The 18,448-nt window shown below is 43.8% G+C and overlaps 1 protein-coding gene across 1 annotated transcript; it reads right to left on the bottom strand.

Moving 5' to 3' along the window:
- Window positions 1–51: 51 nt before the first annotated feature.
- On the bottom strand, window positions 52–16,018 carry lemd3 (LEM domain containing 3). The gene is made up of 13 exons (XM_084911166.1): window positions 14,625–16,018; window positions 14,083–14,117; window positions 9,867–9,924; window positions 9,401–9,474; window positions 9,079–9,158; window positions 8,850–8,995; window positions 7,963–8,064; window positions 7,780–7,882; window positions 5,928–6,097; window positions 5,682–5,763; window positions 3,737–3,842; window positions 3,581–3,659; window positions 52–1,873 (listed from the first exon to the last, which is right to left on the bottom strand). Exons 1-13 carry the CDS (start codon window positions 15,952–15,954, stop codon window positions 1,704–1,706), a joined length of 2,535 nt encoding a protein of 844 aa, XP_084767292.1. The 5' UTR covers window positions 15,955–16,018; the 3' UTR covers window positions 52–1,703.
- Between the last annotated feature and the right edge of the window lie 2,430 nt (window positions 16,019–18,448).

The following is an 18,448-nucleotide window of genomic DNA, read 5'->3' as shown; positions in this document are numbered from 1 at the left end:
TCTCCGTCTGGTGTACAAACGGCAGAAAACACACACACACGTGTACAAATATAAAAACTAATAAACCTTTAATATGAGCAGTTTGTACAATTTACAAATCGCATTAAAATGTCTGAAATTATTTGCAAATCCCAAAGTCGAACCACACCCACACAAGAGAAATCAAACTGCATATAATGGCATATTTGAGTTATATCAATACACAGGGTTTACATAAAACATCAGGTGTATGCGTTTAAGCAGAGGAGCCATCACATGAAACACTGACATGCAGCCCCTGTAATCACTGTGGTGGACACGTACAAAAATAGATTACACTGATGCACTAACAACTGGCTGATTTCTGAAAAGTCTTTATTTATGTTGTACACGTCCTGACAATATAAGGTCATCCCTGATGGAGGAAAAGATATTTAACAGGTCCAGCGACATAAGAATATATCAGCTCGGTTGTCAAAAATTAAATAAATACAAGCTTTTGGTTTCATATCAAAAGAAACTGCTACAAAACACCAAATCTCAAGATGTCACGCAGAACTGGCGTTACTCACACTTTAAACAGTTTCTCCATTTGTTAAGCCCGTTACATTATCCAGTAATGCATCACCAGTTCAAAACAATGAAAAGAAAGGGAAAAGGTTTAAGGCACCGTTGGGTCGTCTACTGCAAACTGCTGCAGCAGCCGGGGAGCATTTTAAGTTTGCGCCATCTGTACAACTTCACACTGCAAAAAGGAAAACGCTCATTGTTCAGACCACCTGGAATCCTTGGCCTCCTTACAGTCTCTGGAATATTAGGAAATTAGTATTCTAACCTGTAACAAAACGTGATAGTGCTTTAGAGACAAACCAGTGGTTGTATCAGTACAAGAGGCTGACAGGTGAGGAAACACGATCAGTTCTGTAGGCCACGCATGTAAAGACCGCACGCTGGCGCATTAACGACCCAACGCGTAAGAGGGGAAAACAAACAACAAGAGAAACAAAAAGATTCGGGTATATAAAGGACTATAACAAGAGACGAGAGCTCCAGGTGAATGTTAAACACTTTGCTATAACAGCCGAGTACTGGGGCGCCTCGCGGGCTGCTGTCCCCCAAATTGAGCGCAAAGAGTGGCTGAAAAACCAAACGCAGCGACCACGACGCGACCGACGCTCCGCTCTTCCAGCTAAACCTCGTGCATCCTTGTACTGCCGAGCGCGGCGTGAAAAATGTGCGCTGACGGTTTACTTTGAGTACAAAGATGTCATAAAGCTCGTGCTTCACATATTTACAGCACAACCTAGAAGCCTGTCTTTACTAAATGATACTAAACAGGTTAAATACACTGTTGTACTGAAAGTTTATGTCGAGGCACGCTCTGCCACATGCAGCCGTACATGGCCAAACGTATTCCATTATAGCAGGACTTTATACTACGGATAATAGAAGACTGGAGTCTCTGCAAAAACCTTAAACATCCACAAGAGCTTTGCTTACTTCTAAAATCTGTGACGTTTCTAATATAAAGAGTATTAAGAAAAAAACAAACACTGCTGAACATCTTCTCTTGCAAATTTCCTGTTTTCAGAAAAGTAAACTGAAACAAATGAAAATGCTCTGCTGTGACACACTGAAGGCTTTCCTGTTATAAAGCAGCAACATCAGACTGGTGCTGTGACGTGGGAGGAGTACACGGTAGGAGGTTCAGACACGAGCCGCCCTCACGAGAAGCCCGGGGAGCTGGCTGAGCTGTGATGCTGCAGGTGGGCTGTAGTGTTCGTGACACTTGTGGCGAGGCCAGAGGCCTTGAGCGGCGTGCTGCAGCCCTGTGCCTGTGGAAAGCGCTGGTGATAGCGGTCCAAGCGTAGATACTTCACCGTCACCAGCTTACCTGTGAAACAGAAGCAATCACTGCAGTGCTCCTCCATACATGAGCTAACCCGTCACAGGGTCATAAATCATGAATAATCATGAATATGAGCGACATGTTAATCATTCCCATAAAGCTGATTCTTTCCATGTTTGTGGCAAACTGGACCTCCAACAGATGCGTAGCATACGAGGGTTCACCTACAGGTTGCATTTACTTCACTGTCGGCCACGTGCATCGTCACTCAGAAAGCTGGAGGCTGGAAAACTATCACATGAAACGCCTGAAGGACGGATTTTTGTTCTTCGAGCATCTAAATCATGTCTGTTGATATTTTTGTTAAATTGGTACTGCTGACATAAACCACAGTTATTTGTAGACAGTGTTTGAAAGAGTACAGATTATTGCTTTAAATGTGATTATTTATCACAAACTGTGCAAAAGACGGAGCCACTGACGGATCCTCCAACAGTTGTTTTTCAGTCCGGCGCTCGAATCAATTGTAAATTTTGGTTTTAGGCACAAAAACATTCCTCGACTTGGATCAGATGCAGTTCACTCTGACAGGCATCAGAGCAGCTGCCATTTTATTTTATTCAATTCTTACTTACATGCCGACTCTGGAGTCACACTTTTGAACTTTCCTATGCGTGACACCAGACTGATTTTATTCATAGTATGCTGGTGTGTTTGGGCCTCCATGACAAAACCATCTCACACTAATAACTTTGGTTTATTTTTTAGCCTAACATGTAGCCAATCTTTGTTGAAGTTCAGTTACTGATATCGATGTTAAAAATCCCCCCAAATTAAATTCTCTCTTTTCCGTTTCATAGCCTTACCTTTAACATTCAACACGTATTTTAGTTTGATGTTCAAAGTCTTGAATAAGTTCCATCCTTGGATCGCTGTTCCCCTTGTTACAGACCATCCTTCTTACTTACATGGCTTATATTATTTTGTAGGGAAATCATGCTAAAGCCTCAGAGTGAATATCACAGTTTCAGAATGAGGCTCTTCAGTGTTGAAGCACAACATGTCCTGTTTGCTCTCATTTACAGTAGAAACTGATGTTAATCACAGGGTTGACAAACATGTTCCCTTTCTGTGCTCTTCGTGTATCACATGAGTAATAATGGCTGTGCATTACCATTTTTTTCAGTCATTCATATAAAATTCTTCCACGTTTTTGGTTAAACTGAACATGTTCGACAGCAGCACCAGAGCTGTAAGCAGAACCTTTCTAAGGGGGGAGATAATCTCGCATCTATCAGAGCAAATCAATCAGGTTATTTGGACGCTGCTTTAGACTCTGTGTGAACTCAATGAGGAGCAAATGTGAGCTGAATATGACTGTATTTCACAGCACGTCACTGAACTTGATCCAAATCTTACAAACACTGTAAACTGCAACGACAAATATCTCAGTGGTTCCTTTAACTGCAGCAGGGAGTAACATCATGGAGACGATCAAAACTTTGATAAGCAGCTGTAATCGCTGTAATCCTGGCTCCTGTTCAGCAGCATCAATACTGGCGTGGACTCTGGCAGCAGCTCCAGCTGCACTTACAGTCCACTTTCATTAAAAGAGTTTTGGGAGATTTACCTACAGTATCCATTTGCTTCCATCAAATTCAATACGGTCATTTTTTCTTAAAACTGTATATTTTCTCAGACATTGGCTATATTTCATGTTTTATTGTGAATAACATATCATGTGTGATTTACCATCAAACCAGGAGCCATGAAGCGCCTTGAAGGCTTTCCCTGAGTACTCTGCAGAGAGACACTTGACATAGACGCAGCCCTGTGAAGATAAAGGAGGCGGGAGTGACACGTGCAGCTAACAGCATTAAAGCCAAACTGTGGGCAGGCAGAACGTACCTCTCGTGAGGTCTTGTCCACAGCTATATGGACAATGCCATCATTATCGCTGCATTTCTCCAAGATGGCCTCACGAATGGCTAGGTCCCAGTTCTCCCCCACCTCCCTGAAAACATCAGGTAACAAGAGCAGAAAGTCACGTCTGTAAACACTGAGGACAGAAGCATCAATCGTTTGTCACCTACTGGCTCTGTTGCACCAGGACAGAAGGGCGATAACAAACGTGTAATTCTTAAAATGATATAAAACACCAGCTTCCAACAACTTTTCACCCAAAGCAGAGCTGCTTCGGAGACAGGACTTTGCTAAATGTGCAAGGAAATTGTTGCTTCAACCTTTAGCAGGAACAAACAACACGGAGCCAACAGGTCAGTAGACGATACTCGTAACACGGGACTGCATTTCCCCTCCAACATCTGGACTCTGCAGAAAATTGTCTGGGAACTTTTGGGAACTTTAGTTCTGCTTTTTATAAAATCGTCCCAGCTTCCACCTGCAGCTGGATCACTTCCTGTCGGACAGACTAGGCAGGCATGCCTCACACTCTCAGTGCATCAACACCAGTTCCCCCAGGACTATTTACACGTTCTCCTCCCTGTTCACCAACAGCTGCACCTTTAGTCACCAGTCCATCAAACTCCTCAAGTTTCCAGACGACACCACACTCATCGGGCTCATCTCAGGTGCAGCCGAGTCCATCTGTAGGAGGGAGACTGACAGCCTGGTGACCTGGTCGAGTCTCACAACCGCCTGGATCTGTTTGTAGATATGGACACCTGGATATGCAGACTCACTGTTTGCAGCTTTAACTGCTTCAACTCTTCAGGCAAGGCTTTCCACAAGGTTTAGGTGTGTGCTCATGGGAATATTTGACCATCCAGAAGAACGTGTGCAGTCAGACACTGGTGTTGGATGAGAATGCCTGTGAAGCAGAGGGTTGAGGGTGGGGTGCCGGGGGAAGGTTGGCTGTCGCAGCTGACAGCAGTCATCTAATCCCAGTAGGACGGCGGGGCCTGGGAGAGAGGAGTCTGGAGCTGTGCCGTAGCGACGGGCACGGAGAAAACAACGAGCGACTGAAAAGCTGCTCCGTCAAGAAACTGTAAATTAAACAAACACCACCAGCAGAGGTTGGACTGCGTGTCTGTGGTGCCGGCTTTGGGGACTGGGGGCGTTACAGCATGGTGTGCAGTTCCCCCTCTACTTCATCCCAAAGCTGTTCTCTTGGGTTGGGGTCAGGACTCTAGTTCTTCCACACCAAACTCACTCGTCCATGTTTTTAATGACTTGTTTTGTGTCCTTGGGTGCCGTCATGTTGGAACAAGAAGGGCCCATCTCCAAACTGGGAGCATGAACCTGTCCAAAATGTCTTGGTGTGCTGAAGCACAAAGAGTTCCTTTGACTGGAAGTAAGGGGGCAAGGCCGACTGCTTAAAAACAGCCCTACACCACAATCCCACCTCCACCAAACTGGACAATGCAGTGAGACGAGCACCGTTCTCCATCCATTAAATGGTTATGGTAACATTAATATCCTAATATTACAATCCATCAACAATTGTTTTCCAAAAAGTCAGGCTCCATCACATCCCAACGGTGCTCCATAAGACTGCTCGAGTGACAGAACATTTGAGTACAATGAGCTCTGTGACGGAGTCGTATCCATGTCGGCAACAAGACTGAGGCAGCTGATGGCTTTGAAATGATGCTCAGCTGGTACCAAGAGGCCCAACGTGTGGCGATAGCGTCAGCCCCACACCGTGTCACTACCACCAGCCCGAGCTGCTGATTCAAGGGTCGGTCCGTACTTTCAGAAAAAACACATGTTCATCTTTTCCATTTATAACGTACTTAGTCTTGAAAACGTTCTAGTCCTCTACCCTGGGACATCTTTAGTGATGTATGTGATCCTAACAGATCATCAAACATGCAGAAGAAAGAGAACTTACATGACTGGATCAAACATGTTCCTGATTTTCAGACATGGGGTCAGGCTGTTGGGAGGTGAATTCCTCCGGTCCAACGGAAACGCTGAAACGGCAACATGATCAAACTGTTAACGGGCAGGTGATCGCAGTAAGAACATCTCCATAACGTTTACAGACTGGTTAACATCCCATTAGGTCCATCAGCATTTAGACAAACAATTGGCCTGAAACGCCATCTGATCAACTAGACCCTCTTTAGTGCGTTACCTTTTCCTTGCCAGACTTTGGAGGAGCCCTTGTCACAATTAAGAGAAGGCTGGATCCACCTCCAAACCAGGAAGTCTGCTCCACCAATCCTCTGAGTCTCTGTTCGAATCCTTGATTCATTCGCTGAAAGAAAACTCACGGCTCGCTCCCAAATCTTCTTCATTTTCCTCCTGCAAAACAAAACAAAATCCCCAAATCATCAGTTCCCCAACTGGGCACAACCCAGAATTTCTGTTATACAATATCCCCGTCCATGATGTGGGATACAGACTCATGGAAATTTATCAAATACCTAGAAACAATTAAAATCTATAATTAAACCCCCTATTCCACCCCAGATTAAATGAAGAAATAAAATAATGCACGTCAGAAAAATACCTTCCAAAGGTTACACATAGTGGTGGGCGATATAAACGATATACGATAGAAACGATATAAATTTGGCCAACGATAGAGATTTTGACTATATCGCTCTATCGCGATAGCGCATGTTGATGATGTCATCAAGCTGCGCCTGTTTTGGTCGAAAGCATCGCAGCGGCTACAGCCATTATCATCTGCAAATTATGGCGGGCGACAGTCACAGCAAAGAGATGAAGCACTTTTGAAATATGGGGAAAGCCAAAAACTGCGCTTCCTCCACTTCCTAACATTGATTCATTAATGTTGAATTCTCTCGCAGCTGTTCTGTTCCCATGTTGTTGCAGTATATTAATAACTAACCTGGTATTGTGGATGAATGATCTCAGTTGTTCTCCTGACTGAAGTTTGGCCCGTGTACAGCATCCTGCTATGCGATTGCATTTGTCCCTGACCACCAGAATCCCTCACGTTAACTTTTATCGAGTGGAAAAAAAGTTGGCGTTCATCCTCCAGCTTCATTGTGCTAATGTTATGCTAACATAGCTGTGTCGCTAGCAATCACGTAGCACAACATTATATACCAGGTAGTCCAACTTCAGTAACCCTGCAAACGTCACTGCTGTTTAGTTTTCTGTCTTCATTTATGTTGGAAGTGATAGCAGAGCTGTACGTTTGAATTAGTTTCACAAATCTCAGTCAGAACATGCTATGAAATGTTAAGGTGGAAACTAGCGAGCTAACTTCCTGTTAACTTCTAACTCCGTTAAATTTAATAAATCCTGTTTTCATGGATGCCTGGATGTTAAACTTAATTGTTACACCTGGTAAAGCAGCAACACTGATGATTTAATTAAAGATGAAAGAATTTAGACCGATTTTAACTCTCAGTGTTCGTTTGACTTTGGGACCTGAAGCAGACGGAGTTTTGGACCCAGATTACTCCGTGAAGCTCCTCACCACAGCAGCCGTAATGCTCTGACAATCCATCAAGCAGTGCGGCTTACCAAAGCTGTACTAAAACATTTTTTAACAGATTTCTGCAGCCAAAATCGGTTCGAGGTCAGTAAGCACAACCAGAATTCATACATAAGGCACACTCTCGATTTCTGAGAAACTTCAAGAATTTTAAGCCTTATAGTGTGGAAAATACGTTAAACAGAAGAAAAGAATATATCGCGATACATATCGTTATATATCATTACCGCACATGCTTCAAATTATATCGCAATATGAGTTACATACTAGTTACACAGTAATTCTACTTATTGATACCTATTCACAAACGGAGAGTTGAGTTTTAATCCAGCTCTGACGTCTGGACAGAAATACGAAATTTTCTCAAAGACCAACGATGTAAAGTTAAATCTTATAACGTAAAAAAAGTTCAGACCCACCTCAACCAAAGAAATTATATAAAAAAAAAAAAAAATCAGTAATCTGATTACCTGAGGAAACTGCTTTGAGGTCTAAAACTAAAGATGGGACTTACCGGTCCTGCGGCTGAACCAGCGAGTCTCTGACATGTGGGATGGGCAGGTAGGGCTGTAGGTCCTGGTTCTCTTGGCAAGCCTCACCATGAGTCTTCATCACATCTGGATAAGAAGAAGGTACCAAACTCATAAGCAAACACACTTCCTGTCTGACATCCAAGTGAATACGGTGCGGTCCTTACCGATGATCCTCTCCACCATGTCGTACATTTGTCTCGTCTCCGCCTCGTCTCTCCTCCAGCGATACTTCACGTAGCACACCACGCTCCACACACAAGCTGCCGCTGTGCAGACAAACACAGCATTCACAGGTTCAAACAGAACAGCTAAACACTGCCTCCACATCTGCATCAATCTAAACTCTGATGGATGAATCACTGAAGCTGGTGCTGGGACTGCTGACAAGAACGTATTCAGGGTATATTTAGTCATAATATTCATTTATCTTTGTTTTAAGGAACCATTTCTTATCAATCAGCTGACAACAGAATGTCGCTCCTGCTCACCTACAAACTATTTGATCTTTCTGTTCAGTGTCAAAACTACTTTTTATATCATTTATTGAGAAAAATGCATGAAACAATCATCACCTGTGTGACCAGAAACTTGGTGGGTTTTGCTTTAGTAACAATTCGGCCCCATTTTAGTGTCTTTGTAGCAGACCACACTTTAGTTGCCAACAGCAGCTACTGCAGCAGACCATCAAATGATGGCATTAACACCACATGGATCTCACACCTGGATGGGGTTTGACTGATTTCCAAACATCAGTCGAAAGACAAAATGTGTGTTCCTTTACAAATGACTAAAAAATAGATGCCATTAAAAAAAAGAAGCTGTGTCTGTTTTCAGATGTAAATCACGACAGACTGCAAAGACATGTTTGATAATTCCTTCTAAAAATGACTCACATCAGGTGCTCGCCCCTCATTCACAAACCAGATGCAGAAACTGCCCCCGCTACCATGAGGGTATGGCTTTCTGAATCATCTAGTGAGGGACAGCACCCACCTGCACAGTCCTCATCATAAACTCCATCTTTACAGTTTGTGTAACGTGGTTTATTCACCGACTGCAATGAGGAGGACTCTGTTTATGATGGTGAAGAAGGCTCGGCGGAAACGGCACGTGAAGGACATCTTGGGGTGAGTGGACTCCAGCCGAGCGATCTCAGACACCTTAGTCAACGGCTCATCCGGCACCGCTCCCACCAGCCTGCAAACACCGGCACAGAAAGTGAGTGCATGTGTCGCTCTCACGGAGGCAGCGAGGAACTCTTCAAAGAGGCTGAACATTACCTAATGCCAACATCCTGGCCTTTTTGGATGATCCAGTCCAGAGACTCATTGATTAAGCCTTTAAACGATTTATTTTGAGCCTGCACAGAAAGAAGAGACATGATTCTCATTTATTTTAAGCAATTTCTGCTGATTCGCTCAAAGAGCCAGGTGATGTTTATACATGAAGACTCACATGTGCAAGCACATACGAGTAAGCTGCATTAACCTGGTTACTCCACATGGACAACAATCAGACTGCTGCCACACTTTGATTCTAACTGTGCGATAAAAGATGGAACTGCTGACGTTTCCTATTGAATGTGTTGTTGTGTGGATGTACCAGTAAATACACTGAGGCCTCATCTATGGACACACTCCGGTTTGGATGATTTGGGTCTCCACAGTCATGCTGGCCTGTAATCACAAGATTAAACTGATGACAATCTCGCTTTAATCCAACTTCCCCAGATCAGCACACACACAACAACGAGCTGATATGAGCGGACAGACCACACAAATGTCAGAGACATCTGTTTGTGCTATACGTTTCTGTAAGGACAATAATACAGCCTGTTAAAATCCCCACATATTGGTAAAGTCCCATAATGATCATGCTCTGTACTCTGTGCGTGTCTGAAAATTTACTATTAAATCAAATTTCCAAAGGAAGTTAAACGATGTAAAAATGGAGCAAATATGTTAAAATCTTGTGTTCACATTAGCTGATGTGGTAACTGTACTGTCATAAATCTAATACTGTGAAATAATCGTTGCCATATACAGTTAATAAGAATTAAAATCATTACCAGCAACAAAGGCCAAGTGGTCATGAAGACTGAGCAGCAGCTTTTGGATCACATCCTTCTGTAAAAAGAAACGCACAATTATTTTAGAAAGTACCAACAAAACTGCACTGATCTGCATATTTATTCATTTTACTGACAAAATCTCTGCAGAGAAAAAGGCCATTACACACAGGGGGCGTGGCCAAAAAGCAGCACGCCACTCTGAATCTTTCGGTCGTGTGATGCACAAACACAACGAACATGTTGGGGATTTAAGTTCTTAAAAAACAGGTTGTGAAAAGAGTCAACATCATCACAATGAGCAGAGACGTTTCTGGACAACAAAAAGGAAGAAAGACTCTGGGCAGCAGGAAGAATTTCATGGAGGTCACGTTCATGTTTCCGGTGGGCAGTGTGGCAGTGGGAGCTGTCGTTGGCAGAGCTGAGACGTGGGTTTGGTTTTTAAATCGGTTTCCCAATTCAAATGGATTTTAGTTTGAATAAAGCGTTATTGATTCATTGAATCCTGAGTGATTTTCAAATATAAAATTTGCCAGAATCTCAGGTCAAAGTTCATAAAAATATTTCAACAATCACCAAACGAGAGCAGGACACAAAGACGTAAACACAGAGCGTGGATCGTTCACCCGACGGCACGTCCCTGCACGTCTCAGTGTACCCACAGACCAGTTTACCATCAAAATCTGTTTGATCCTCAGTTACTCTGACACAAAGGCCTCTGCTGTGATGCTCACACCTCTGATCAAGTCTCACAGTGTCGGCTTTGTTTTTATACACAGATATAAACATGGAGAAGAATAAATGATCAGAATCATAATACTTCTGAGTCAAAACTCCGTGACGACACCCAGCCCAGCTGAGGCCCAGCTGAGGCCCAGCTGAGGAGGCAGAGGAATCGTTTCAGAGAGCTGACTGACCCCAAGCAGCGTCTAGATGTGTCTGAGGACAAATAGGATTATTTTACCATTTGTATCTTCAGGAATGGTGCTCGTTTTGAGCCACGAGCGTACGTGTTGGTGCCAGAAAGTATTAGCACCAAATTTACATGCGTTTTTCTACCTCCACTCAGCAGCCATCTTTAATCCACTGTGGGTAGTTCTTATTTGAAGCATTATCTGAATAAACAGTAGATTCATGGTCATGGTGCCATGTCATCAGGTGGGTTATCTGACCTGCAGTTTAATAGTTGGACACAGGCCTCTGACAGAAATCGCTCTTCATGAGCTTTTTTATCTGCCGTTTGTTGCAGCTTGGTCAGCTTTAGGCAAAACACTACGTAGCTTTAGATATTCTAAAATAGAAAGCATTGAAGTAGCACTTTTCCACTGTGTTGTTTTGTTTAAGCTGGTAAGTGCAGATACCCCACTTTGCTAATGACAGCGAGTCAACATCTGTCAGAACTTTAGGAACACTGCTGGTGTAGTGCTGTGAAAACATGTTGGCCACCAAACTGATGTTTTTATTTTTGCATGTTTGTTGTGCTTAAATGTTTCAGATCTTATATGAACAAAGATAAACTGAGGAAACTGGAAATGTCATTTTCAGATGATGACATCATGTTCTACACTGTCACACGCTTGGACACGCCTTCTCATTTAATGTTTTTTCTTTATCTTCATGTGTATGTATGCAGCTAACAAAGAAGTGTAAAACAACTCAAAACATGTTTGAGATTCTTCCTTTGCACTGGTATTCTCTGATGAGCTTTATGAGGTTGTCTGCAACGCTGTCAACAAACTGTGGACGGTGTGCAACTTTGAGGAGTCTAAAATATAAAACACATTTAGAGTTATTTATCAACTTTCTCTTTGCTACATAATTCCACACATCTTGTTTCATATATTTGATGTCTTCAGTTTGTATCTACAATGAAGAAAGCAGCAAAAATAAAGACAACATTAAATGAGAAGGTGTGTCTTCTGATTGGCCGTCAGTGTGGTTCTATGTAATATGTAAAACTGCCCACTAAGCCTGATAATTGGTGACGCCATGATTTGCAGCAAGAAGTGCAATCGAGCATGTCTCATAACTGCCAATGAGTCGTTGATATCACTCTACAGGACTTTTGCAGACTTGTTTTTCACGTAGCCACCAAATCTGTTCATTGTTTTTACGGCCTCGATCTTTTTGGTAAGCAGTGGTTTTAGCTTCGAGCTCTCATGGACGGCATTTTTACCCCATCTCTGTCTTATTGATGCTTCCCTAAGGGCACCAGTAAACCCTCCGTAGTGTTCGCATTGCTCACCGCCGCTAATTTTCCTGCTGTTAGGGCGCAAGAAGCCGCTGCAGTATTCTTGTGAACAATAGGTGGCAGCACTCAGGCAATATCATGACATAAGTGTTGCTATAGGAAGGGAAGAAGTCAAAACTGAAAGCAAAGACTTTCCCGAGTGCCCATATTTCAAACAGCGGTAACAATCCCCTCTGCATACATGTCCATCAGAATGGGACGCCAACCTTGGCTAGGTTGTATTAATAATATTATAAAAACATATAGCTGTGTTTTCATATTCAGCTTTATCAATCCATGAAATACGATGACAGGTTGTCTTAAAGACATAAAGACCTGGGTGGCCTCTAATTTCTTGCTTCTAAATTCATTCAAAACTGGCGTTATTGTACTCGGCCCTGAAAAGCTTACAAGCATGATGTCCAACCACATACTTTACACTGACTCTAGTAAAACCTTGGAGTTGTTGTTGATGAGGATTCAATGTGCAAAGTAAACAAATATGCAGGACTGCTTTCTTGCATTTGTGCAACATTTCTAAAATTAGAAACATCCCATCTCCGAATAATGCCAAAAACTGGCTCGTGCGTTTATTACCTCCACACTGGATTACTGTGATACATTATTGTTCAGTTGCCCTAAAAACTCCCCTAAAAGCCTTCGGTTGATCCAAAACGCTGCAGCCAGAGTGCTGTCAGGGACGAGGGCATTGATGATCATCTCTCACACCGGCTTCTCTTCATGGCTCCAAGTCCATTCCAGAATCTAACTGAAAATCTTTCTCCTCACATACAGGGTTTAAGACCTCATAGCGATATCATCTCAACAGAGCACTTCACTCTCGGACTGCAGGCTTACTTATGGTTCATATTAAAAAGTAGAATGGGAGGCAGAGCCTTCAGCTTTCAGGGCCCCCTCCACTAAACCAGCTCCCAGTTTGGCACAGACATCCTCGCTACCTTTAGGATTAGGCTTCAAACTTTCCCCTTCGATAAAGCATCTGGTCAGGGATGGATCCGGTGACCCTGAACCCTCCCTTAGTTACAGTGCAATAGGCCTAGGTTACTGTGGGCTTCCCATGATGCATTGAGTGTTTCTTGTTCGCTCACTGTGCTTACACACCTCTCTGTATGTAATCATTATCTATCATCGTTTGCTCTTTTCCACAGTCTGTCACCCTCCCCCGGTTGTGGCAGGTGGCTGCCCCTCCCCTGGTTCTGCCAGAGGTTCTTCCTGTTAAATGTTGTTTTTACTTTCCACTGTTCCACTGTGTGCTTGGTCACGGGGGGTTGTTGGGGTTGTCTCTGTATACGGTAGAGTCTCTACCTTACAATACAGACACCTTCAGTAACTGCTCTTGTGACTGGTGCCATACGAATAAAACTGAATTATTGTTGAATCATAAACACTGTCCTGTACTGAGGCAAGTGAGTCCAGCAGTTGCTCAGAACCTTTTTTGTGACGTTCTGGATGACTATCTGATAACTCTCGGTTTCTCTCGGTAGGCCGTCCACTCCTGGGGAGTTTCATCACTGGTTCAAGTTTTCTTCAGTTGTGGATAATAGCTTTCACCACAGTTTGCTCCCAAAGCCTGGCTTTGTAACCCTTTTCAGACTGATGGATGTCAGAGTCTTTGTTTCTTACCTGTTCTTACGTTTCTTTAAATTGTAGTTAATTAATGATTAAACAAGGAGGCAATTACTTTTCAACATATGGCCCATTAGATCTGTATACCTGTTTTCAGATCAAATCCTCATTTATCATCTTGTACCAACTTGGATTATCTGATATCTAATATCACAATTCAGTTGATGATCTGAAACGTGTGACAAATACACCAAAAAATAAATAAATCAGCATTAGAATAAAGCATTGCAAGTTACTGAAATGGTACACACTGTTAATCTAATCATATTTTCTGTGCTGTACATTTGAAAACCTCTTAACTTAAAGAGTAGGGAGAGCCTGAAGAAAGTATTTACTTACATTAGGTGTGTCAAACTCTGGGGGAGGGCTATTAACTGAAAATGAAGAAGAGACAGACAGTCAGGACAATTCTCATAAAAGTTTCCAAAGTACATGGATTGAGAAAAACATCCATAAATTACTTTTTCTGTTAAATATAAAACTGTTAGTGTGTGCATTCGTAGCTTTTGCACATTCTGCCTCAATTTAAGTGTAACGTGATTCTTTTGATAGTCGCATAATCCTTTTATCTGTAGGGGCACAAAAAACAACTCAGAAATAGGTGGAAGTGAATTTGGAGCACCGTCTCCTTCCGACTGCTACTTGTTCTGTGCTTGGGCAGACTGACTGTACAGATTCCTGCCAGTCTAAAAATGCTCATCTTTGGATCTGTTTGTATGTGGGAATCTCTCCAACTTTGGTGTTTGTTCAGCAGGAGCATCCACTCAAAATACACAAAGAATAAACACTTGAATACAGGCAATAAAACAACTACATGCATTACAGTCCCTAAACAGCCACAACTTTAACACTCCAAATAGGCAGTTCGCCCAGATACTCACTGACGTTATCCACCTCCATGGCTCCTGAACCCCTCATCCTGAGGTACATGAGGCCCAGCAGCACAAAGAAGAGACACGCCGCTGTGAGCAGGAACATGGACAGGTAGTGAGCGCTAAAACTACCCGAGGAAGCTAGCTCTTCCCTTTTGAACTGCTGGAGAAGCTCATCTTCGGGAGCAGACACGTTTCTCTTGAGCGCTGCGTGGCCGTAGGAATGGTTGGGAGCAGGGGTGTGATTAGAGTGGTTGCGCCTGTACGTCTGCGACAGACCGCTGTAGGTGGAGAAGCGCGGTCTCAGCTCGGTGCTGTTGCTTCTGGATGCTCCGTCCTCCCCGGTGGCCGGACTGTTTTTACCGGTGTTTCCTTTGTGGTTTTCGGTAAGTGACCTGTAGATGGGTTTCCTTGGAAGTGTGTGACTCCGCGAGTCTCCCAAGCGGCTAAAGTCCCTTCTCCTTAAATCATCAACCTCTTCATCCTCACCTCGACTCCCCCCCATGCTTAGAAAACGACGAGGCGTAGCTTCTGTGTTCTGCCCATCGGTCGCAGACCCTCGATCAGTAACGTCGGAAGATAACGCCACACTGGGGTGGTTTCGTCGAGGCTCCAATCTGTCGCATTCTGGGTCGCCGACGCCAAGCCCACTAACTTCCTCCTCGTCCGAGTCTGAGTAATCTCCAGCTAATTTGCTAGCATTCAGGCGAGACGCCCCGCGACCATTTAAAGAGCGAGATTTCTTTTCCATATCCTCCTCATAATTGTCCTCGTCCCCTGAGTCGTCGTAACGCCGTAGTCCCGCATCGGGACTGGGTCTGTCACCGACTCCCCAGCCCAGTGAGACACGTCTCTCTCCGTTCTGACCCAGGGAAAAATTGCTGCTTGGTGTCGCACTGTGGTCGTACCGACTCTTGATAGCCACACTCGGCGGTGAGGCAGGCCTAATCTTAGGCTGCTGTTGAGAACTGGAGCTTCTGTTCGCTCTGCCACTGGGACCGAGGCCTTTCCTCTTTAGTGGGGTTTCAGCATCAGACTCGTCGGAGCTGAAGCCGAGGAGGGAGGACTTCCGGCCCGGTCTCCTGCTTGTATTCAGGTGCGTGACGTCATGGCTGACTGGCCTAGATGCCACTGTGCTACCGCCGCCAGTGGTACTGTTAATGGCACCGATAGTACGGGTTTTACCAGGTCTTAGTCCTCGCTGCTGTTGCTCCTCGCGAAGCTTCTTGAGTTTCTTCAAGTACACCGGACGAGTGTTTTCAGTAACGGGCCCTGGAGTGAAACCAAAGCGTTTTAATTCCAAAAAAAGCTCCTCATCCGTTAACTGCGTTGACGCCATCTTGAAAAGACCTCGAAGACGGTTCTGTGACGGAAATGACGTAGAGGTGAAGTGGCAACCAACTGGGCTGTGTTCAAAATCACCAACAAGCTGCGAAAATATGTCGCAGACACCCCCCTTTATTACGTCGCGGATGTTTTCAAATAATGTTTTGTTTCACTTTTTCTGTGCGCATATTAAATATCTAATTACTTTTTTTCAAACAAATAGCTTTATTGAACGTGTATACAAACAAACAAAAGTAACCATCTAACAACTGAAGGCACGGTAACAACGAAAAACATACAATTTCAATATGAAAAATATAAATAAATACAAATCACACAAAAAGGAAAAAGAGTCAGAGAAAACAATCACATTAAATCAAAATTGTTAAGTAATGAAAGTAATTTCACGTCACAGACTCACTGAACCGCTTTACGTCATTCTTCCAGTAATTCCAGTCAGGCTTTGCTTTGAAAAATCTGCATCAGTGAATAAAATATTTTCCAAATAAATTTACTTTTTTTTTTCTCGTTTGTTTGTTTTCTGTTTATTAAACAATTGTTGTTGTTGTTATTTTTTTATTTAAAAATTCCACTTTACTACTCAGTGAATGGAGTAAATGGTCCAAAAAATGACCGAGAACATCTTCAGAGACTGGATGAAGTCCTGCAGCGATTAGAGGAGGCGGCCCTGAGTTTAAATGTCAGTTCACAGAGAAGGAAGTGACATTTTTAGGACACCGGGTGGATAAGACAAGTTTACATCCAGTGCTGGCTAAAGTGAAAGCAGTGCAGGGGGCGCTACCCCCAAAATCAGTGACAGAGCTCAAAGCTTATTTGGGGTTGTTGAACTACACAGCATTCTGATTGTAAGCCCTACAGACAGAGACACCAGGGGATGAGTGTGCAGGGTGGGTGTGTGCTGTGGGGGGCAGAACGAGGTGGACACCCATGTTAGAACAGCTACATCAGTCACAACCAGGAAAAGACGCACGAAGGGCCTGGGCAGAAGCTACATGTGGTGGCCACATATGGAGACTGACACTGCAGACAAGGTGAAGTACTGCAGTACTTACTTTACGCAGTAAGTACATTACTGTACTATATATGTATATATGTACTGTATATATATGTACATACACACACATATGTATATATATATATATATATATATATATAGGAAAGCTGCAACCACCAAGTACCTGCAGAGGGTCAGGCAAGTCCTGAGGAGGGAAGGAAGGGGGCCGGGGACTGGCGAGTGTCAGCACCACAGTCCAGGATGAGACAACGAACATCCACGAATACATCACGAAGATGGCCCCAACTGACCGTGTGCTCAGTGAATACCTCAGGCAGCAGAAACCCAAGAAAGTGGAGGAAGGCGAGAAACCATCATGGAAGGACAGGCCCCTGCACGGTATGTACCACCGTCAGATAGAGGAGGTGGCTGATATCCAGAAATCCTACCAGTGGCTGAACAAAGCTGGACTGAAAGACAGCACAGAGGCACTAATCATGGCAGCACAGGAACAAGCACTAAGCACAAGATCTATTGAGGCTGGGGTCTATCACACCAGGCCAGACCCCAGGTGCAGGCTGTGTAAAGATGCCCCTGAGACAATCCAGCACATAACAGCAGGGTGCAAGACGCTAGCAGGCAGGGCATACATGGAACGCCATAACCAAGTGGCCGGCATAGTGTACAGGAACATCTGTGCCGAGTATAACCTGGAAGTCCCGAGGTCAAAATGGGAGACGCCCCCAAGGGTGGTGGAGAATGACCGAGCTAAGATCCTGTGGGACTTCCAGATACAGACGGACAAAATGGTGATGGCTGACCAAACTAGGCGAGTGGCTCCAGCAGATCCCGGGAACAACAGCGGAGATCTCTGTCCAGAAGAGCGCAGTCCTGGGAACAGCTAAGATACTGCAGGACCCTCAAGCTCCCAGGCCTCTGGTAGAGGACCCGAGCTTGAAGGATTGACCGCCCACAGGGGCGAGCTGGGTGTTATACATATGTCTTGCAGTCCTGTGTTGATTTCCTGTCATACGTAGCACCGTGGTCTTGGAGGAACGCTGTCTCGGTTCACCGTATGCTGCACCACTGCACATGGTTGGAAATAAAGCCACTTGACTTGAAAATATATTTTTGGATTTCAAAACAAAAGTTCCCAGTTACTGTTGAATATGCCTAACATGGTTAGCAACATATCCTGGGCGTGTTACTCTGAAGGAAGATTTCTGGGCCTGGATTTTGAACTTCTGGCTTTCGGGTTGTGTTCATTATATCTATTCCACATTTCTCTACAAGCTTCTCTGTTATTGTTTTTGCTGTTTACAGATGTAGAACCTATAACTGATTTTAATGATGTCTTACAAGACCGAACATAACAAACTTCAATCATATGTCATGTGTCAACAGATAAAGCTAAACTTAATGCAGGCAAATGCTGGAAATGCATACAGTGCTGCTGTTCATTAGCACACACACATTTACTCAGATCAACAGA

This window comes from Perissodus microlepis, chromosome 17 (genome assembly GCF_051167445.1).
Source record: "Perissodus microlepis isolate ML-2025 ecotype Zambia chromosome 17, ASM5116744v1, whole genome shotgun sequence".
Taxonomy (NCBI): Eukaryota; Metazoa; Chordata; class Actinopteri; order Cichliformes; family Cichlidae; genus Perissodus; species Perissodus microlepis.
The sequence above is the reverse complement of the archived record's forward strand: the minus strand, read 5'-3'. Positions and strand labels throughout refer to the sequence as shown.

Excerpts from the sequence above, each read along its gene's own strand:
- lemd3 (XM_084911166.1), bottom strand. The coding sequence starts at position 15,954 with ATGGCGTCAACGCAGTTAACGGATGAGGAGCTTTTTTTGGAATTAAAA. Across the intron at positions 9,475-9,866 it reads CCACTTGGCCTTTGTTGCTG|GCCAGCATGACTGTGGAGAC; the intron begins GTAATGATTTTA and ends TTGTGATTACAG. Across the intron at positions 7,883-7,962 it reads CATGGTGGAGAGGATCATCG|ATGTGATGAAGACTCATGGT; the intron begins GTAAGGACCGCA and ends CTTCTTATCCAG.